This window comes from Nipponia nippon, unplaced genomic scaffold (genome assembly GCF_047370975.1).
Source record: "Nipponia nippon isolate SJK-2023a ecotype South Korea unplaced genomic scaffold, ASM4737097v1 scaffold_5, whole genome shotgun sequence".
Taxonomy (NCBI): domain Eukaryota; kingdom Metazoa; phylum Chordata; class Aves; order Pelecaniformes; family Threskiornithidae; genus Nipponia; species Nipponia nippon.
Window position 1 is genome coordinate 406,166 of NW_028262369.1, and position 23,338 is coordinate 429,503.

Sequence of the window (23,338 nt, forward strand, 5' to 3'; positions counted from 1 at the left end):
AGTCTGCTCTTGAAGGTATTGGGGTCCATGAATGCTGGTCACTTTTTAAGAGCCATCTCTTAAGAGTGCAGGAGCAGGCAATTCCAAAGTGCGGGAAGTCAAGCAAGCGGGGCAGAAGGATGGCTTGGCTGAGCAGGGATCTTCTTCTAGAACTTAGGCGGAATAGGAAAGTGTATGGACACTGGAAGCAAGGACAGGCAGGGATGCTGTTTGGCACTGTAGGGAGAAAATTCGTGTGGCCAAAGCTCAATTAGAGTTCAAGCCAGCCAGCGCTGTGAAGGACAGTAAAAGGGTTTTTAAATATGTTAACAGCAAAAGGAGAATCAGAGATAACATTAGTCCGTTATTTGATGAGGTCGGTCACCTCACAAATAGGGACATAGACAAAGCAGAGACGTTTAATGCCTTCTTTGCCTGTCTTTAACACCGATGATGGGCCCTGGGACCCCCGGAGCCCTGTGCTGGAAGACCGTGACTGGGGGGATGATAAACTCCCAGATGACCCTGAACTTGTTCGAGACTTACTGCTCCAGCTGGATGTGCATAAATCTATGGGGCTCGATGGGGTTCATCCCAGGGTACTGAAAGAGCTGGCCGATGTCATCGCGGGACCTCTCTCCATTATTTTTCAGTGGTCTTGGGAGTCTGGAGAGGTCCCAGTCGACTAGAAGCTGGCAAATGTTGTCCCAGTTTTCAAGAAGGGTAAGAAGGAAGACCCTGGTAATTACAGGCATGTCGGTCTCGCGTCAGTGCCCGGTAAAATTATGGAGAAGGTTATTCTGGGAGTTACTGAAAAGCACTTGAGAGACAATGCAGGCATTGGCCATAGCCAGCATGGGTTCACGAGGGGAAAGTCCTCCTTAACCAACTTAATTGTCATTTGTGACAGGCTCAGCCATCTGGTTGACCAAGGGAAGCCGGTAGATGTGGTGGTTTTGATACTGTCTCTCCCAGTATCCTTCTGGATAAACTGCCCAGCACACAGCTAGACAGGTCCTTAATACATTGGGTGAGCAATTGGCTGATGGGTCCAGCTCAAAGAGTTACAGTAAGTGGGGTTACATCAGGCTGGCGGCCAGTCACCAGTGGGGTTCCCCAGGGCTCAATTTTAGGGCCAATGCTCTTTAATGTTTTTATAAATGATCTGGACACAGGAATCGAATGTACATTAAGTTTGCTGACAATAGTAAACTAGGAGGAGCTGTGGACTCCCTTGAGGGTAGAGAGGCCTTACAGAGAGATCTGGATAGGCTAGAGAGCTGGCAGTCACCAGGCATGTGAACTTTAACAAGGGCAAGTGCCAGACCCTCCACCTGGGACAGGGTAATCCTGGTTATACGTACACACTGGGGGACGAGAGGCTGGAGAGCAGCCCCATGGAAAGAGAGCTGTGAGTCTGGTTGATGGCAAGTTGAATAGGAGTCAACAGTGTGCCCTGGCACCCAAAGGGCCAACCGTGTCCTGGGGTGCATCAAGGATGGCATCGCTAGCCAGTCGAGGGAGGCGACTGTCCCGCTCTGCGCTGCACTGGGGCAGCCCCACCTCGAGCGCCGTGTGCAGTTTTGGGCGCCTCAGTGCAAGAAGGACATCAAGCTATGAGAGTGTGTCCAGAGGAGGGCGACCAAGACGGTTTCACCTCAGGGGCAGCTGAGGTCACTCGGCTTGTTCAGCTTGGAGAAGAGAGGGCTGAGGGGTGACCTCATCGCTGAGGGGTGACCTCATCGCAGTCTACAGCTTCCTCAAGGGGGGCAGTGGAGGGCGAGGTGCTGATCTCTCTGGTGACCAGCGATAGGACGTGAGGAAATGGAGTGAAGCTGCATCGGGGGAAGTTCAGGTTGGACATTAGGAAAAGGTTCTTCAGTGAGAGGGTGATTGGTCACTGGAACAGGTTCCCCAGGGAAGTGGTCACGGCACCAAGCCTGTCAGAGTTCAAGGAGCGTCTGGAGAATGCTCTTAGTCATATGGTTTAGTGTTAGGTAGTCCTGCGAGGAGCAGGGAGTTGGACTCGATGATCCTTAGGGGTCCCTTCCAACTCGAGATATTTTATGATTTTTGTGTTAAATATAAAGAACAAATGCAGAAATTATTACAGACATAGATATCTAGAGTCTTGGCTAGAAATCTGATTAAAATGTGTCTCCCAGCTGGCTACTGAATGGAATGTATTCATTGCAAAGTTCGGTACTTTTCGTCAGGCTTTTTTCCTACTTTTCCTGTTAACCTGATGGATGTCCTGTTTTCATCCTTTTCCTTCCTCTCTAGCAAAAGGTGGGAATTGTAAATATCATTGTGCCAGTTCAACATCTCTTGCTAATACGTCGTAGCTATTCTGAAATAGAAGCAGCTCAGTGTTTAAGTTGGCAGATATTAGAAAGACTCTGGACACGGATATTCACCAGATTTTCAAAAGTGACTTAACTGGTTATATGTTTAGTGGGTACACTGACCACCAGAATTTGGTTCCTGATCTTCCAAGGAGTCTGCTAGGAAGTGCAGAAAACGAAACTTCATATAAACAACCAAGAGTGAACTTCATCCTGATAATCATTGGGTCTGGTCTACTTTTGTGAGTCACAAAATGAGTTACCCTTTATTTTCCCCTCGTAGGGCATCTTTAGCTTCCAGTGTTCTAAGTAACAACTCACGATTTAATTAAAATTTAATAAGATAGGGTATTGTATCTGAAAGAGTTACTTAAGAACCATAGTCCATTAAACTTTTTCACATTGAATAAAATGTTAAGAAGATAACATACTAAGTATTTTTGATTTTTCCTAGTCAGTTCATCTCTGACCAGAGAGGAAAACTATTTCACTCAAAAAAACCAGTTTGCTCAAAGATTTTGTGTTTAACTTTCAAAATTGTCCTTTCTAGCATTGTAGCATTTAGATCTTTTGCCACATTGCATGCTTATAGGTCACGAAGCATGTTGGCTGATAAGAGAACGACATTCAGATATTCAGATGCCTGAGCTTTGTAAATGTCAGTAAAACTTGGAGCATTTGGAGTGTTGTTCGCTTTTTCCTCTTTAACGGACTTCTGTAACGCTTTGAGGACCAATGCTTGCCGAAGAGATAGTAATGACTTTCAAAGGAGAAACGTACTCAGTAAAGAGCAGGCTTGCGGCCATTATTATTACAGTACTTTAATTTGTCAACAGAGCGATCTGTAGTGTCAAATTAAAAAAATAGTTGGTTTACAGCCATAATGAATTCTGTTGCCTTGTCTGTATATAGTATGCGTGAGCTTAAAAAAATAAAGCCTCTGTTATTATATACCCTCTGAAGCTTATCCTAGAAATACATACTGCCCCTTGGCATAGAAACAAACACCAAATTTTTGCCTTTGCTGTTATTCATGACTTCTTTTTAACAGTTAACTGTGTTATAAATTGTTTTGGCTTTGCCATAGATGATTTTATATCTAGCATACTAAAAATAGGAAGTTTATGACTGTGACTTAATTGAATTCCAACAGAATTTGTAACAATTGAGTCTTTAAATAACGGTTCTATGATCGCTGTCCTCTCTTGCAATTGGAGAGCGCAGTAGCATTGCATGTGTAATATTGATGATCTTTACTGCTGTTTTGTAAGAACTGCAGATTTCGGGATGCTTATTCGCCTCATACGCCGCACCGTTCTGCGAGATGTAGAAATGCAACTGGTATTTTGTGTAGCTGCTTCTTTTAACCAAAAAGAAGGTTGCGCATGGTCCAGGTTGGAACCACAATAGGATGATGATAGGTAGAATAAGGAGGAAGCAGCTGGTATGATTTCATTAAATGTGAAGACAGTTATTCTTATGGAATAAGGTATTACAAGAATTGAGTACCCTTCCGTATTTTGTATTAGGATATTGGTGTTTTATTCTAACAGGTTTCATGTATGAGCTGTCGTCTTTTGGTTTTGCTCTAGAATTGTAATGATTCCTCTTCCTCAGAAGGGAAAAAAAAACTTAATAACTTATAACTCTTATAAACTCCATTCTTCTTGTAGTGGAGCTTGTTAATTGGATTCAGCCTGAAAGTGCCACTCTGCAGATATGACTATGCTTTCTTACTCATAGCCGTTGTAACTTTGCACGTTGTCAGCTCAGCACGTGGTAATCCTGTTTTCGTACATCCGCAACCCTAAGCTGAGCTGCTGCAACATGAAACCTACCACCCCAAAAGGTGGCAGCTGTGGAAAGCAGCTCTGGCCTCCTTGTATTGAGGACAACCAATGGACAACGCTGATCAAGAAAGGGAATTGAGTGTGCAATTTCAAAGCATTTCTTCAGAGCCTGTACCCAAAGTCATTGACGATGTAAATCATGTCGAGGAAGGCCAGGCTACAAAGCTCTTTTCCTGCTTGAATGACTGCTTGATCCAGGAATGAATATTTCTTATCTCTTATAAAATTGGCTGCAATATAGTTTTTCTAAGAGCTGTAAAATTTAGGGTTTACCTTTGTGCTCTGTAGCCTGTTGCTATTTTAAATTATATGTAGACCAGAAATTCCTCAGTAGCCAGCTTCGGTCCATTCTGATGTGTTTTCTATAGACTTTATAATTAGTATGAATTTAGGATCATCTCTTCAAACACTTCAAACATTTCTGCTTCGTTTACCATAGCCATGATCCCATTGTAACTTTCTGTGGCCACTGCAGACTTGATCAACTTTTGCGGAATGATTTATGTTAGCCACCATTTGTAAAACAAGAGGTTCATAACGACGTGATGTCTGCACAATTACTGGGGGCATTTGTGTTAACTGTTAGCTTCTAGAATCTATTGTCTAAGGCTGTCATGACATAGGTATTTTGTATTTTGGATGTCCCACTTTTTTTGTTTTGAACTCATTATTGTTAATGTCACTTGTCTCCTGAAGTTTAACTGTGAAAGGAGTTTCCTGTAGCTAGAGGTGGATGCTTCCAGCAGAACAGAACTGGACGCTGCAGGAGGTGTTTATTCCTTTGTGTGTGTGTCCGATACAGGTGAAGGAAGGATGGCAATCCAGAGTATCTCTCTGCTTTATACATACCTTTCCTTCACCTCCCTTACGATGCAGCTTGGCTGTGGAGAACTGGAAAGGGGTAGATGCTGAATCTCTCCAAAACTCTGCTCTAAGCAGCCATTGTTCATCAACATAAAATGCTGCTCTCTCTAACTTTGTCCTTCTGGAAGCCCATCTTGATCCCAATTTACTCTGAGTAGTAGTTAATTCATGGACAGGGTATCCAGCTGGGTCTCTTGTACAGCTGGGGGTACTGGCTAATGAATTCTGCTTTGTTAAAAACACAGGGATCAGTCAAGGGTCAAAACCCAAACTCCAGGGATGAGACCAATGCAAATTCCTTGTTGTCTTGCTCACTTCCTAGACCAGATGTATCTATCTGGATTAGAAATGTTGATTTGATTTTGTTATTTGCAAGCAGCAATTTTGTCTCGTTACGTTCCATGATAGCCCCAGGACTATTTGTGCTTTGCAGAAGTAGGTTAGTCATATCGGAGAGTAATTTGCAGTGTTTTGGGATAATGAGGAAGGATGATCTCACTGAAAAATCAGATTATGCTAATTGCTTAAAATGTGAGGTTTTCTTCCTCTTTTCTGTCTGCATATAGGGGAAAAAAACAATCATAGGTGGGAATTCAAGCTTTTGACTGATTAAAGCACGGAGTGTGTATGAAGGAAGCTAAATGGCCCAAGGTATTTTAATATTTATCTAAAACTTCCCCTGAGAAATACCACTTCTGGTGAACAAAAATTGTAGTGCAAACTGAAGTCCAGCTTCTGTAACTTATTAAGTCACCAGCCGTGGGAGGCGTCCAGTGACGGTGCGCTTGGTCACCGTGCAGGGCCAGCACCGGCTCCGAGCATCCCACCAGGCTCCACAATTTCCTCCCTGTCATCTAAGCGGCAGGGGCTGACTGCGAGCACGCTGTTACCGTATCCCCGCTTTGGGACACAAAATGTGTTACATCTAAAAAATGGTATTTAAACTTTATAATTAGATGGGCAGGAATTCGTTATGCTTAGCTGAAGGATAGTACCACCTTGGGCTGCTGCTAAGTTGATTGCATCTATGAGTTTATCCATACTTTAAATCCCCTGAGGAGTTTTGCTTCCTTGTTTCTATTGATTGTTTTGGTGTTAAACAACTGCTTTAGTTGTGTTTAACTTCTGTTTTCTTTTAACCAAACGTTACCCTTTTAGGTACCGATTTTAAAAATTATTCCAACCAGCTAGAGTTCCGAGTGTAATGCCTTTTCATCATTGACTTGTTTTTTAAACATTACTCATGAATCATTTCACTGTCAATATAAAAAGGCAGACTTTATAGGAGGAATTCAATGGTTGCTATGTTTGTGATGAAAGGAATTAGAGAAGTATTTTATTGGTGTTTTTTCCTTTTCATGGTTCTTGGGTTTATTTATTGATTACTTATTCAGGGAATTGAGTATACATCCTGAGATGTACCTGATTTCATAAATGCTTAATGTTCATATGTGACTTTATTCTGCTGAAGTTGCTTCACTTAGTTTTGCAAGAACCCATTTTCAGTTGCTTGTAACTTTGCTTGACTTCATCTTCTTGGGCTGCGTGTCTGCAGGCTGAGATCATGTTCTGCTGTTAAAATTTAATCTAACTAGGTCAGTAATTAGATTTCTCTAATATAATCAAGAGATTCTTACTGAGTACACAGTTTTCTTCTGGGACTTGTCATTGTGCTGAGGTGTTATCCTGAGATAAGGGATGCATCTCCTGCTGTTCTATTAATATTCACTCCACTAAGTAGTTTGATAATCGTGGTATACACCGCCTTAACAGAACCATAGCTGACAACTAAATCCTCCGAAAACCCAGCAGTGCTAGGCATGTCCATCACATCATGGCTCTCGTCACAGAGCGGTGGATATGCCGCAGCACTGACCACAGTCTTTGCATGTGTTTATCCAGCCGTGGTGGTACCCGACACTCAAGAGCAGAGAGCAAAGAGTTTGTTCTGTCCAAGCTCTGAGCCCTTGCTGGGCGGCTTCTCATTCCCGCCCCGGTTACTAAGCCATTTGGAAAACAAGGAACAGTTATGCCTGCGCATTAACCTAAAGGTTTGAAGCCTGCCCGTGATTCAGGTTGGGCTTAGTGCGTGGTTTTGTACAGCAGAGTTCTACTTTTTCAGCCTTTTGGCATATTTCTTAAAAACCACATTGTAGGGACTTCAGAAATGCAAAGCCAAGCACCCAAACATTGGGAAAAGCCAGAATAGTACACTTTTACCTAAATAGGCTTATACTGTTTTTTCATGGGAGCTCTGATTCATTGAACGCATGAAATGGTGCTTTGCAGAAAAGCTGAAGAGCCGTTCAGCCCTGCTCTCTGTTTGACTTCCGTCTTGCTAACGCGTGCTGATGGTCTTGCTGTTAATAAAGTTGAGTTCCAACCTGGAGAACTGAATTCTGTATTAGTAATTTTAGAAGAAACACTTCTTTATAATTCTAAAAAAAAAAAAATCTACTTTAGCCAAACTTTGGGCAACTAATTGTGTGTTCCTCTTGTTTTGGATGTCAGCATTGCCAGCGAAGATCAGATGTGCAGAAACGGCCTCCGCAGCTGACGTGGAAATCAGCTGGAGCTGTGCCTTGAGTATCAAGAGCACTATGAAAATGCAAAGTACAACTACGCTTCACTTTACAACACAGACGTAGGAGATTCAGCACATACTGCTAAAAGAGTTAAGAGATAATAAGGACAATGAATAGAATCACTGTAGTTATTTATTGACAGTCAGCATCATGCTATGCCTCCCAAGCTTGTGCTCTATTTATGAAGTCTTTGGACATTTCATTTCTTCTGTTGATTTAAATTTGTGGTATTTATGTTGTTAACCTCTTGAGCTGTTTTTTGGAGTATGAATTAGGAAATATATTGAAACACTTCAAAGGTATTTGTGAAACTAACTAAAACAAATGCTGGCAGTATTTAAGTGCAGCTTTGCGTGACTATATAACTGAGACCGTGGGAAGATTTAATTAAAGCACTGCCTCTTTGATACAGATACGTTTTGATGGTCTGAATATACACTAATTTCTTAAAAGTGAAACATCTGAATCTAGTTTTTTCTTCATCAGTTTGTACTGTTTCCACATGAGGATGTTGTTTGCACGTCTTATTGTAAGGACAGGCCTTTATCCTGGAAAGAAAGTCTCTCCCTCTCTCTTTTCTTTCTAAATTTCCATAAGCAGCCATACAGATTTCAGCTACAAGGAGTCCTCAGTACATTCTGTTGCTGGATGGATATCTTAAAAATGAGAGCAGTCACTTATTTTGCTTGGTTTCACCTCCTGGGTAGCTTTCTGAAGTATGCAATTTATGCTTTTTCACTTAAAAATAATAATTAAAAAGGAGGGCGGGGGGGAGAAACCCATCTATTTTGGCACAATTAAAAGAATGTTCTGATGTGACAAACTGGTGAAGTCTTCCATGCCTTTAGGTATTTTGGAACTTTAAGATTGAGCTCATCTGAGCAGGAAACTTCCTATTTGACTATTTAGTTTGAAAGGCATATAGATCTTGTCTGGGGAGAAAAGAGTGTGGTTGGTTAGTTTGTTGGTTTTTTGGTTTGTTTGTTTGTTTTTAACAGCAGCAGTTACTTTTGGAGTGAAAACATAGCTACATCAACTATTTTCAACATAAACAAGTGCCTATTTTTAAATGACTGGGACCTTTCAAACTCAACATTGAGAACGCTTCTATACAGTGATCAGTTTTAACAGACAAGGCTGTTGCATGGTTCCTGTTCTGATATTAGTTGTCTACACGTTACGGTTTGCCTGTTTATAAACATCAGTAGAGTATTCTGTGTTGGTGGCTGTTAATAAATGCATTTAATCTGAAACTTTCAAAAGTTCCATAGCCATTTTCACTCTTAACACTTTAACTGAATTCAAAGTCTCGATAGTGAAATCAATCAAATATTGTTTTCTCTGATAATATTTCTGTGCAATGTGTCTGAAGGTACTGTATTGACACACATCAGGTTCATTTTCCTATCCTGAATCCCGAAAAGTTTTTGAACTTTTCCAAAATAAGTACACAGCATAGTAAAATCCACATTAAAATGAGCATTCGCTCTAATTTGAAGAGCCAGACCTCTTACAATTCACCTCCATTGGCCTCTACTGTTAAATTAGTAATTTCACTTATTTAAATATTTGATCGTATTGCAGATGTTAGGAGGGGAAGTCACAAGCCCTGAGCTGCCAGCTGTCTGCACGGCCTCCATCTCTGTCTAACAGCCTGAACAGTTGACCAGGCAGCCACGTATAGAATCAGGTTTGGGGCTTTTTTTAATCTGATGGCAGTTCCTGCCTTCTCCAAATGCAGCGGGCCTCCTTTCTTGATCTGTATATTGAAAAAGTAACGTCTGTCTACAACATGCTCAGCTGCTTGACTCAGCCTGGCTTCCATCCAGCCAAATTTCAGAGAAATTTGTGACATTGGAAATTCATGTAAATAGAGTGGGCACTCGAGTGAACTGTTGCCCCTGCAAGCAAATGTCAGCTCCGTACTCCCCCACCGAGCAGCGTCCTGCCTTAGCCACCGTACGGCCGTGTCCGTGTGTTTGCACAAATCACACATTTTGGCTGGACAGGCGGTTACGTTTGGTCCCTATGGCAGTCATGTAGTCGCTGGTGATACCGTGCCTCTCCCTGGCACCCGTTATGCTTCCTTGTAAGAGCTACGCTTAACGAGAGCTATCTCGCTCGGGGCAGATGTAGTTTATACACGCTTCCCACCGTTGGGATTTTCATTATATCTTCTGGAGCCCCGAAGAACTGAGCGAGGTTTTTATATCTTTTTAAACCCCTCCCTATTCCTGCGTTTCCACACTGTTTGTAATGTTCTTTAGACAAAAAGGGACAGACTGTGACCTCGGCTAATGAATAAATCAGCTCCATCTGTCCACCCAGAGATAGCCTTGTAGCACAGTAGGACTTAAGGGCATATTTGTACCGCGCAGCGTGGTTAAAAATATCTTAAGCTGATTCCAAGTAATCTGCTGTGTTCACGCAGCGCAACGCAGTGTTGCTGGCCTGTGCTGGGCTGGGGTGTGGGTAACGGTGGCTTTGAGGAGGTCTGGTTTGCTCTGAGAGGGCATTGCTGGTGGTGTAGCTACGTGTGCTCGCTGCCTGAGGTAGCCTGCGTGTCCCTGCGTCTCTCGGTATGCTGTGTCTGCTCACGCATTACGTGGGCACAAAGCTGAGTACTGAGTACTCAAGGCACGGTGTCCTACCCCAGATCTTACTAAGTGTATGCTTCTACTACGTGTGGTCTTTTTTTGAAGGGTTAAGGGGTGCAGACGAGCATAATCTTCCAAAATTTTGTAACAGCTCTGAAAGTGCGTCTCGGTAACCTTTGGCAAATGTCTTTGCCCTCACCCAGATGACCGGAGAGTTAGGCTACCTGGGTAGGTTTCCTTAAAGTGTTTTGAAGAGGGGACACGCCATCTGAGTTCTCGGTGAAGCCTTTAAGTTTGTATCGGCTAGTGGTTTGTCTGTGTTAGAAAAACTTTGATTGGTGTCTTCGTAATGGGGCTCTGATTCTCAGCATAAGCAAAGATTTCGCATCTGATAGTTTGTTGCCGCTAAAAGGGAGCGCGCTCTCCCATCGCCACACGTGCATCGCTCGGCCTGCGCTAGAAGCCGTACTTGCTGGACTCCTGGTACCACTGCTTAACCCAACAGAAAAAGCCCACGCTCCCTCCCCAAACCTTCCGCTCCAAACCGGGGTATTTTCTTACTGTTAATTGCTTGAACTCTCTCACAGGAGCTCTTTAGCATCGCAGCTGGTTTAAAGAAGGGTGCAGGACTGCACAGCAAGGAAAGAAAGAAGTGGATAAAGACAGGTGGAAGGGCCTGAGATCTCCCCCTTCCAGGAGCAGTGAGGCCTGAGCTTGGAGAACAGAGCTGAGGTGCTTTCCCCTAGGACCAAAGTCATCCACGTTTCTTGTGTTGTGCCTTGTTGAAATAGTTCACATTGAGACGCTTTGTTTCCGTATAATATTTTTAATGTCATTTACTCCTGTCCTTAGATTTCTTTTTTCCCCCCCTATTTCTGATCTTTTTTTCTCATGATGTCTCTTTGCTGCAGCATCTGTAATCTCCCCTTGTCTTTTATGTTACTTGGTATTTGTACCAGCAGTCCTTTACTGACACTTTAATATCCTTGATGCAGCGTTTACATCATAGGATTTGAATGCAAAACACCTCAGGTTTCCTCTTGCTCCAGTGGTTTGTGTTATGGTGAAATAACTCACACAGATGTCCTGGTAGTGGGGAATTGGATCAGAGAGGTATTTGGTATGGAATTTGATTGTGCGTTTCCAGAGAGCCTTTTGGCAGACATGCTCCATCACGTTGACTTTTTCTGTTCATTACCTGCTTGATCTTTTGACAGATCATTTACTATGACTTTTACCCCAAATATGCAAAACTTCAGTTACTATTTGTTTCAATTTGCTGTAGTTTATTTTTAGTTTAAGCACATGCAAGTCCTGACGCAATGAGCTACTTCCATAATTTTTCTTGCTTTTTTTTGCTTGAGCTGTGTACATGATGAGGGGGAAAAAAAAACCAACCCCAGCTTTATTGTGTCTCCTGAAAAGGAGCTTTGCCAATGATTTCAATGGGAGAAAGAGCAGGCAGTGAAAGTCAGTGAAAAATAGGTTTTAAGAATGTGCTTCCCTCTGCCAGCGAGTGAGGCACCTTAGAGTAGTGCATTTAGTTGGCTGGTACTTACATACTGCTGGTGCAGAGGCCATCAGTATATGGAAAAGCAAATTCTCAAAGGTCTCAGTTTTTCTGTTGAACTGTGAGATAAATAACTCGCCCCCCAAATATGTATGCGTGTATATATAAATTACTTTTTTTTATATGAGCGAGATTGTGGCCTTTTTTGCATTGCTATTGGAAGAACATATTTTCTATTTATTGTTCTACAAACGGCATCCAAAATACTACATGTTAATTCTTATCATTGAGGAAGGAATTTCTTTGTTCAGAAAGTTATTTTATGTACATACACACACATACATGTTTGTGATTTGTCTACAACTGACAGATGAGGGTTGCCACATATATTACTAAAATAATGTGTGATTTCTTATTAGAGAAATTCTTTAAAATGACAAAAGCATGGGTGCAGAATCAGGCTCATATTGACTATGTGTACAATCCATGGAAACACATTTGTCTTAAAAATACGTGCAACAGATTTGTTTCCTCCGTAGTTTGTCATGGCACAGCTGCAGAGCTGAGATTTTCTTTTAAGTGCTTTATAAAGATTGAGAATTGGCCTTTTGCTTACTATTTGCTTCCAGGTTAAATAGTGAATGGATGCTTTATTCCTATACAAATTGAGTCGTTGGGCTTCAAAGTCCTCCTTTAAATTAGAATTTTTAAGAGTGTTAGAGAATTCTTCTGAGGACTTGATCGTGCTATAATTATTACTTTGGAATTTTAAAATTTTCTATCACGTTTTGCTTCTATTTGATGTAAGAAACGGTCGCCCATACAATTCTGCTATGAAACTGATGCATCTGTGCCCATCCTTATAGCACCACCCATCTTCTGACCTGTGCACAGCAAGAAATACAAGTTTGTGTGTTTAAAATGCTGCAAGAGCCAAATTCAATGTGCAGGAGCTCATTCTAGCTCTGGAATATAGAACATGTACTTCTAACATTCATGAATGGTATGCGTGGTTTTAAAGTTAGAACATGGCTTATAAATATTAATTGGGGCAGTGCTCCCAGTGATGAAGCTGCAGATACGCACCAAGGGACTTTTTCAGCTGTCTAATCCTTTTTACAATTATTTGTCATTACAAAAGTTTTCAGTTAAAAAAGAATTGAAAGTTAAGTTTAGGGCTTTGTAACACTTCAGAAGTTTTATGTTTGTGATTTATGCAGGTTTAATATTAGCAAATATGCAAACAATGTTACTGCACAATTTTGTTGGAAAACATGATATGGAATGGGTCCACATTAAAGCATTTTTTTTAAAGAAATTCCTCTCATATTTCTTTGGTTTTGTCTCCAGAGGGATATAAGAGACTTGGAGGAGGAGCAGAGCTTTTTGCTCTTTCTTCACATTTCAAACCATGAAAAAAAGTCTGTCTGAAATCACTCACGTTACTTATGCTGCTGTCCTTCAGAGGCACCAGAGCTGTTTATGAGCAGTGGAATCTCTGGAAAACCCTAGTGCCTGTCAAAGCATGAACTTTATAGACATCTGTTCTGTTAAAATCAGTTCCTTGAAGGATGCAGTTAAAGCACTGATGTGGCTGGCCGCACGGCCCCCGCAGCACTGTGGCTCGCAGCCCTCGCCGTTACCAGCTTGCCCAGATGCCTGCCTAGCAGCCGGCCGCTGCAGCGGGGGCTTTCAGTGGAGCGAACCTCTCGGCACCGGGTTAGTTGTGGTCACGGCCATGGGGGCCGAGGCGACCACAGTATTCCAAGCACAGTTCTGCTCTAGCTGCTGAACGACAGCAGGGTCGCACCGTTAACTTTATGAATGGGATAAGTAAGGTGCGCTTTATTATTCTTCAGCTTTATAATTCTTAACATTGGCTTACAGGTTTCATCGTACCAAAAAATCTTAACTAGCTGAGTTTAAGCTATGTGCATTCTTCAGATCCCATGAGTCTGTGAATTTGCAAAATGAGAAGTACACCATGCTTAATGATTTTCATGTTTCCCAAGTAGTATACTAAGTGTGGTTTTGCACCAAGAATAATAATCGCATACGTTAAGGCCTATCTCAATTTTACATGTTTTTACCAGAACTCTTTCTGTCTTTTCTGCTCCTGGCGCTTCCAACAGAAGTAAACAGAATGAGGAAATAACTTAGCATGTCATCTGAATACTTTCTTGGTTGTGTGTTTTGTTTTTTTTTTTTTTAATTTTATGGTATTCAGAGCAACTGTGGTTGGGGTTTAATGCATTGAGCAGGAAGGGATATGTTTATAGCAGGAACCCAAGAGGGAGAAGCACGCAGCAGATGTCTCAAAGCTTTGGATTTACATTTCACAAATTATTTTTTCAAAGTACATCGTTTCATACGCCGTATAAACCAGACAATGCAATGTAGATTACCGTTTTTGGGGAGGGAGGAGGAGTTTAGTTCATCACTGGTGGACATAATTATTCTTATTTTCCCAAATTAATTTATTTGGGGATGAATGTTAGGAGATGTTTAGAATCAGATGGTTAACAGTGATTTCGGGATGCTCTGCTAGGCTACAAATCTCCTGGGGACCAGGGACACCGTATCAATCGCAACCTAGCGTAAACAGAGAAGACAAGAGATTGAACTTACGTTTGACAGTACTGCGCGACTCCTGGAACCCAGCTGACTCTGAACCCCAGCCCAGGGCTTCACACTCGCGCTCCTCCCCTTGCCCATGCCTGGCACTCGTGCTTGCACCTCCTCTGCTCTTCTCTGCCAGCCAGCACATCTTCCAGAGCCCGACGCTCCGCTTACGCCCGTCCTCCAGGGTCTGATATACCCAGTTGGGAGTAAAGGCAGCCGCGTTGTTAAGAATAAGTGAGACCAGGGCTACCAACACAGCTGTGGCTACCAGTTTCTGGACAGTCATATCTGACTGTCAGCTCGCTGCCAGTCTCTATTTGCAGAAGACACGAGGTCTCAATCAGCTGCAGCACATTGAAATTGGACTTGAAACAGAGGCAGCTTCGCTAGGATGTTACGAATGGCTAGAGGACATCACCGTTCATTCTCAAAGTCAACTCCAGAGGTGTTTCTGATCAAGGAAATGAGAATTTTGTGAGGTAGGTAGGAGAATTCCATAAAATAAGAACACAAAGAAGCTTTTTTAGGTCCTTCCCAGCTTTGGTTTATCCACCTTCTTGCACTTTGATAAGTAGTGCCAGTCCTGCGATGAACTGAACGATAGGGAGGTCCATTCCTTGTGAGACGAGGTGAATCCAGAAAGAATCCAGTCTCAAGGCAGGAGAGCCGGAGCTGCTGCCGGGGCAGAGGCAGGGATGCTTGCCAGCAGCGTGCCGAGCGCGCTGGCTCCTCCGAGTTAACCAGCACTGCTCTGAAAGCCTTTTTTTCAGATGGAAACTTCAGAATATCCCGCAAACCGTGACAAATGTCATTCTCAAAGCCAAGCCGAGCTGGAGGTGAATGCTGTCATCCCAAAGGAGCTCTGCAAGTTTGGAGTCCTGGAGGAGTTTGCTCTGCCGTGTCCCTCTCTGAAGATCCGAGCTGGGAGTGCAGGGAGCGGGGAACAGCCCCTGCTGTGAGGAAAAGGCCCCCCCACCTCTCCACGAAGAGGAAATGGCTGTTTTTGTGGCTGTTTTTGGTGAGCCTCAGGGCGTAGTCGACTGCAACAAACAGAGCCACTGCCACAGCAGTCAAACATTAACAGGATGTGTTTCCTGAAAGGAAAAGACTATGGAGACTTCTAAAGTTGTACCTCCTCCCCTCGGAGAGCCCCCCTCCCTGCCTCACTCCTCCTACCCTCCCAGCAGCACCAAGCAGGGCTGCACATCGCGGGGGAGCCCAGGGAGCAAATCGGAGGTCCGCTGTGAAAGGAAAAAAAGAAACCCCCAGCCTCAACCCTCGGAGCATCAGGTCTGCAGAAACAGATTGAGGAGAGGGATTTTGAAATGCTTTTTACCGAAAGCAAAACAATATTGGGATTAGCTGTTGAACGGCACGATGAAAGCGGTGGGGGGGGGTCCACTGATGTCCCCTTCCTCTCCGCAACCCTACAAGGGAGCGTGGCAGATAAGTAGAAAATATAAAATCTCGAGATTCTCAACCTGATCAACAAATGAATTTGGGGGTGTCTGAAAAGGCAGTTGCAAGCGTTACGATGTGAATGGAGTTGAAAATCACCGCGCTGCAGCTGTGCAGAGCTGGCACAGCCCCGAGCCCCACGTCCCAGTTAGCTGTGAATGCTGGTGGCTCTGCAGTGCCTCCGAGAAGGCTGGCCACCTCCCTGCGGTGCCCAGAGGATGGAAGAGCTTCTGCAAGTTGCTTAATATAACGCCTCTGTTCACCATCCGGTACAGAATCGGCTACCCTGCAGCAAGCCAGGACCACAGCACTGATGCTGCAAAAGCTGCAAGGAAAGCAGCTCTAATAAACAGATTAAAAAAGAGTTGTTGAGGACATTTCAAACTGTCCCTGAACATGGATGTTTCCAGAGGGGTCTTGCAGAGACCGGCTCTCCAAGTGGCTGGTCGCTGTTCCATGTACCCATCAGCTGTGGGGCTGGGGACGTGGGCAGCGATCCCCAGTGGGCATTGCCTTGCTGCGGCTGTCGGCTTCTGCCCCTCTGGGCCTTATCGCCTGTGGTTATGGCCTGCCTTGATCTGAGCCTGTCAAAATTCATTGGGCTGAAAAAATAGTGTACAAGCTGTAGTATTAAATAGTACATGGTGAAATGAAGGTGTGACGTTCTTGTCAACAGCCTGGAGAGGGAGTAGTGAGAAGTTGTGGCAGAGGACCTGCATCACCAGGCGCAGCTGCACCGCACCGACCTCACCTAAGATGTTGGCATAATTAATACAACTAGATTAGAAACTGATTTAATTTTATAGCAGTTCTGTCTTACCAGCTAAGTTACTTTGCCCTTAGTCAACAGATCCTACTGACACGTAGAGAAACTGGTTGGAAATTTTTTGAAAGTCGATGTTTTCTTTTCTAAGACTTGTTGCTGAGAGGATTGGAAAATGTTTCAATGAAGTTCGTATGCCCCTATAATTAGGTTTCAGCTATTGGAATTGAATGTGCAAATCTGGCTATGAATTCACCCCTCTGTGCACTTGGTTCGGTTTTAACCCTTAAATGGATTAAGCTTTAGGTACTTTGAGTATCTTCATACTCTCACAGCAGTACAGCATCTTTGGTTTCTTTTTTTCCTGTGATCGGTCAGGTTTCTATACATCTCTGGTTTTAGAAGTTTCAATATAAATAACATATTGGCGCCTGCCATTCTTCAAAGAAATTTCCTAACAACAATGACTATATTTTCGTATTTTATAACCCATGGATTATTTGTTATTATTTTAAGCCTGTGATTCAGCAGCAAGGCAGATGATGTTCATATACAGATAATGCCAGGAGAAATTTACCTTTAGGGAAAATCTCTTCTACCCAATCGCCCACCTGCTTCTGCCCCCTCCCCTCTTTGATTTTTGCGATTTGTTGAAGTCTGAGCATGTATTTTCAGAAGGGCACAAACCTTGTTTGCACGTTACATGTACAAAAATACAGCAATTGTATTTTACGAAGGCTGAACAAATCGGTCTAATCATTTAAAACTTAGTCACATCTCTTCCTCTTTCCACACCAATTACTTGGTGTAAGAATATTCAACCTTTTTTTAATTCCATCAATATTAAAAATAAATCATATTCTTCCTAAGTCATACTTGTCTTTGAGCATCAGAGGCACCAGGTGATCTAAACATCATGGCATTAGTTTGTAGTTTGAGATATACGATACTTGAGAAATTCCTCGTGTTACGTATGCAAATCCACGCAAGTCAATGAGTTTGCATTTAAGGCAGCTTTCCTAGAGGAAAAAATGAAATCTCTCTCTCTCTCTCCCAGATCGCCTCTTGTTGTGGCCGCAGATGGGTGGGTGGCTCCATAGTGAGTTGCAGCTGGGAACGGATGCGGATGAGTCAAATGGACCAGTTCACTGCCACATAAACCACAGGAGGCGGCGCTGGGACAAAGTTGGCCTTAGATCAGATGCTTCATCCCTCTAGCTATGGTGAGGTGGTCATCTCCGAAAAGGCTGCATAATTTTAAGTCCATATGGTCTCTCTGTTGATGGGCCTGCCACATCACAAATGATTTGGGACTTCTAGCTTTTGTGAGGATGGAAATTTTTCTGGGAACCCTGATCATGACTTAGAGAGCAGAGAGGACAGCAGCACTGAGGCCTTCAGCCCGCCCAGATGATACCCCAGTATGCGGGGTATCTAAGGAGCAATGCAGGTAGTATTGCGGTTGGCTGCAGTAGTTCAGCAAGCACATGACGACTTTTTTCCCCATGGCAAAACTTCTGGTGGATGTTCTTGTCTGGAAGTAGCTGTTTGCTAACAGCTACTGTTCTATGCTAGAGAGTGGTTCTGCTCAGTGGTGGGTTAAATTACTCCATACGATTTGCATAGCAGCTTATAAAGCATTTTGGGTCTTTCTGGGTGAGACATCAGTTATGTAAATGTAATTTTACTTTCAAAATCTCAATAATTGAGATTATATCAGATAACTAGTTGCTTCCATACTGAATTTATCCATTTACTACCTAATAAATTTCGTTTACAGTTGTTTATGCAGGACACAATCTTTTTTCTATTATTTTTTTAGTAGGCAAATGGCTTTTTATCATTCTGTTCAACTAATAACAATATCTAAAGATGTAAAATTGGGGAATTCCCCAAATGAGTAGATTGCACCAAGTCAAAATTAAATAAGTTTTGCAAAGATCTGGTAAATTTTCCTAGCCTGCTCATACCAAAATGGCTCAGTTATTAATTCTGGGGTTTTTTTTTGTTTGTTTTGTTTCAATCAAATAGTTCTTATTGGCACGTTCACAGTCAATGACATTCTCATCTTCACTCAGAGGTCTTGTGCTTCCAGTACAAAACAGTCCAGGAATCCTTCAAAAAAAATCGCCTTCATGAACACTTCTCTACTGATAAATGTGCAGAAGTATTTTCAATTGCAGTACGTACTGCATTCCTTCACACTGAACAATAGCTTGGTGTTGATTTTATCAGGATAAGTTTGGAATAGACAAAGCTATGTATTTAATATTGTATTATTTATTATGATATATCCTGTAAAGCTTTTGTTGATTTATCAAATATTCTGTTTCTGTCAGGGAAGAGTTTTTAGGGATAATCTAGACAGCTTTCAATGTTTTGATCATACTGAAAAATGCCTGACGTATTTCTCAGAGAAGCACTCATTTAATATGAGTAACGCTATCAAGAATCTCATTGAATTCTTGCAACTTTTCATATATTATTTAGTTCCTTGTTATCTTTTAGTCCCACTGAACAGGCAAACCAGAATCTGATAAATGCATTTTAAAAGCAGCTCATGTAATTTAGCTACATCACATAAAACTTCATTTTTTCAAGTCCTGAGTTTTTTCTGGGTTGCAAGCAAACAGACAGTAAGCTACCAATTTTGACATTTTAACTCTATTTATTTTTTAGTGGTTTGAAGATAAGATCAGTGTCCATTTTTATAGATGTGTTTAAAATTTTTACGTAGTACTTCTAAACGATGAGCTTTTCGTGCCTGCTAACCTTAGGTGTCATGTAGGGTGTCTCATTTGACCATGTCCAAGCCCTCTGTAGCTGTTACGGTCCACGGCATGACGCTTTTATCCTATGACCGGTCTATCAAATCTCGTCTATGTAAAGTTGATCATAAATGAATTATCTGCTCAGAATCACCCACTGTTGTACATTTCAGCCAGATGACGTTATTCTAACGTGTTTTTTCAGGGGATGGAAGGTGCGGCTTCAAGTTACTGAAATCCAGACAAGGGATTAACATTTGAAAAATAGTAATAGATGTTGTTCATTTTCCTTAGGAAGCGGCACCTGCTTTGTCCCATCCTTTTCCTTTGCCTAGAAAACACCCCCGAGCAGCACGTAGGCAGCGGGTGGAGGCTGGGGAAGGGTGGTGCCCCCTGCCCTGCAGCGTTCGTCCAGGCCAGCCCGGACACCGTGTACGTTAGGGTGAGTCTCGTGGTAAACACTTCGCACCAGAACGGTGCATCCCCTGCGGTCCCAGTTGGCTGAGCTGCTGAGAATCTGCTTCGAATTTCTTGTACAGTTTATTTTGTGATGGGGAAGTGAAACGTCCTTGTCCCCACCGTTGGGTCAGCAAAAGCTCTCCCGCTTGCTGGATTTATTGCCATTTTTGACAGCCCAGGCCGTGCCTGAGGCACGAGGGGACACCCGCCTGCTCCAGGTAGATGTATGCATTAGGGACGTAATAATTTATTCTGATATATTCTATATAATATAGTGTTATAGATATTATATCTTATATTAGTATTTCTCTTTGCATTGTACAGTAGTCTTTTAAAGCAGAATGCTTAGGATCCTGTTCAATGAAGTGGGGCCCAAATTGGAAAGAGAGCTGCTTTTTTTCTCCTGATCAAGATATTTAGAGGCAAGAGACGGAACATATGTTCATTTTCCAAATATACCCCGTTAAACAGAGGGAGAGAGGTTTTGTAGTGAGATGCTTCAGACATATAAATCTCCAGCACTTCTAAATAATACTTCACTTACTGGATTTTTTCTTTAAACTTTCATGCCAAATGGGTAATGAAGGAAGGGTTTGTAAAATCAGACTGTTAGATGCTATAAACACAGTTTCATAGAGAAACAGATGTAAAAGATCAGATATGAAGGAAGAAAAACTTGTTCATCAAATATGTGGTAAAACCTGCGTCTAGTCTTAAGAGGTGTCAGAGTTTGCTTTCCAAAGCCGAAGCGCTATTGATGTGGCCTGAAGCCTGGGAGCTGGGGGCGCAGCAGCAGATCGTTTATTCATGTGCTTCACGGGGAGGCGTCGCTCCCCCGGGATGCTGGGGCAGCACATTCCCATGGCTCGGCTCACGCTGTTGCTGCGCCTGGTCTTCATTAAGTTTCCATCTTCGGCTGATGAAGTACAGATGCGAGCGGCTTTCCAAGGGGAAGAAGAGGAGGAGGAGGAGGGGAAGAACAGGAAATTCCCAGAGCGTGAGCTGGGGGCAGGGTAAATCATTACTTGGCATTTTATATGCAACCGTGGGGCCAGGCCTGGAGAGAAGAGTTGCTGCTTTTTAGGGATGCAAGGACAGATTCGTCTTTCTCGCTACACTAACAACTGTTGAGAGAGACACTGTGGTTTTGCCTGCAATTTAAGTGAGCCTGTTCTGCACCTCCTGTTCCTTGTTCCTTAACCAGACCTGCATTAATTTGTCCACATTCCTGAGGGGCAGCAAAACTGATGGGCAGGACTCTTGCTGTGGTGTTGGAGGTGTCGGCCTGCTAGGAAGGTGGTGCCATACCAAGGCTGGTTTGAGACACGGAGAAACATGGAAACATGCTGCTGATGCCTCCCGATCATTCTCTTCTCTAAACCCATCCCTTGCCTGCAGGCCTGCCCGCTCCTACCGGCAAGCCTGCCGGGTGCCTCAAGCTGAATAGTTTGCAAGGGAAATGTCTAAAAAACAATTTGATGTTATAAAAGTGTCTGTTCTCTCTGATCAGCCATGGTGTGGAGAGGCTGGAGGTGTCTTTTCAGGGTGAAGGGAAAACTGAGGTTCTGGCTAAAGGTCCCTGGTCTTTCTGGGGGAGCTGTGGGTGGGTCAGTCCCAGCGTCCCGGCCCTGGCCCAGGTTTGGGAGCGCAGATCTGCTGCGTTATCCCCTCGCGGTTTCAGTGAGACGCAGTCCATGCCGTTGCCCAGCCGAGGCTTGGTCGCGGGGCTCAACAGCTCTGCGGTTTGTGCCTCTGTTAGGCAGTGAGACCTTCTGCGTGTTGTGTGGTAGGTTTTTTTTGTAAAGTACTTCGGATCTTTTGCATTTCACAGGGTGGTGTTACTCTGGTACCTTTCTAGTTTTTAAATAAGATATAATAAACAATATGTTAATAAATACAAACATATATTAATAAGTATATAATATATGCATATGAAGATGGTCTTTGGAAGCAAATAGCATGTTGCTGTGTCAGAAATACTCGCATACCTTAGCAGCAATATATGGAATGTGGTGCTAAAATGAATGGTCTCTCAAAGCAGAAACAGTTATTCTAATATTTTGCTGTAGGAAGAAAATTTAAATAACACGTGTATGTACCTTATCAGAGCAGTGTCCTTCTTGTGAGGGACATGTCTACTGGAAAGAACCAGCATGGACCAGGGGAGAAGTTTGGCTGTAGGTTCTCCCCCACGCAGCTGCCAACAAAGCCGTCCTGAGCTCCAGTGGGAGAATGGGAACTCCTCTGTGCGGAGCAGGGCCGGGTTCATTAGGTGAAACGTGCCTTCAGGTGCTTCTGGAGGGTAGAAGCAGGAGAAGGGGTGGTCAGAGGGAGGCAGTGTTTTCATGTTTCATAGGTACTTGTGCTGGTGAGCTGCTCTTAGCCTGTCTCTTGCTTTGGTCTCTGCGCTGGATAAGTCCGTGCAAGCACTGCCCTATTGTGAACACTTCCAAATTCAGTGTCTGGTCCAGTTTGACCACGGTTCTGAATTTCTGGTGTGTGCTCAGCATCCACCCAGCTGGGAGTGCTGGGAAGGCGGTGCTTGCCAAAATAAAACTAAATACAGAGCACATCATCTAGAGATGCTTCTTCCTCTGTATTTGTTACACCCCAGCGGTACCCCGCTGCTGGAGCCTCTCAGGTTAGTTTTGCAAATGGTCTGGAATGGAGGAGGAAGAGGTGGGATGGCAGAGCTCCAGCTCCTCAGGGCAGAGGAACGTCTGGGTGGTCCACTGGGTACAGCTGGCGTGGGTGCCGAGGTGGCCCACGGGCAGGATGCGCCTGGGGCAAGATCTCCGAAGATGAATCCCTGGGGCAGCAGCTCCCTACGAGTTTTGAAGTTGGCAGGAGCCATTGCCATTCAGGAAAGCATAGTGCAGCCGATAGATGATGAGTAGCATCTTCTAAGTCCTGGTGTATGCCTCTGCACACTGTTATCTTCTAACTTTGTACTTTAAAACGCACTATTTGGTTTATTTCCTTTCAAAAGTTTCCACTCCCTGTAGTCTAAATAAGATTTCTCATCCACTTGTCTCTGTTCAAGCCCATGAACTCTCTCATCTTCTTGCAGTGAGGCAATTGCGAGCTGTCAAGGCTCTGAAAAATAAAGATTTTTGTTTCCTTTCAGAAACTTGCTGTTAGTCAGTTTGACAAAGCACAGCACAGGCGTGCATTCCTTCACCCAGAGTGAAACGGCTATTGGCAACTTCTTCTGGAACGCTACAGGTTATGGAAAATATATTCCTTCTCCTTGTGCGTGATGAAAGGCTGCCATACCCACGTGCACAAGACTTGATATCTTTTACTAATGACAGAACTCACTGTCCTTGTTGATCAAAGCCAGGTGACAATATCTACCAAGACCTAAACGTTCTTTAAAGGTGTTTTTCCTGCTTTTTCCAGTTCCAGATACAGGCAGTGCTGGAATAAAAGGGAAACCAGTTCCAACTTTTCGAAAATTAGGATGGTCACATCTTCTGCTGATAATGTCAGCATTTCTATATTGAGTAGTGATGCATAGACTTACACTCAGAAGGAT

General features: G+C 43.3%; 2 protein-coding genes across 6 annotated transcripts in view; one reads left to right on the forward strand and one right to left on the reverse strand.

The window, feature by feature from the left end:
- Positions 1–15,458, reverse strand: part of TMEM204 (transmembrane protein 204) — a 31,488-nt gene extending 16,030 nt beyond the window's left edge. Inside the window, exon 1 of the mRNA XM_009462522.2 lies at positions 14,359–15,458. Coding sequence (XP_009460797.1) covers positions 14,359–14,638 — 280 coding nt within the window. The 5' untranslated portion in view covers positions 14,639–15,458. The remainder of the gene's footprint in view (positions 1–14,358) is intronic.
- IFT140 (intraflagellar transport 140) overlaps positions 1–23,338 on the forward strand; it is a 94,207-nt gene that overhangs the window by 58,908 nt on the left and 11,961 nt on the right. The window lies entirely within an intron of this gene.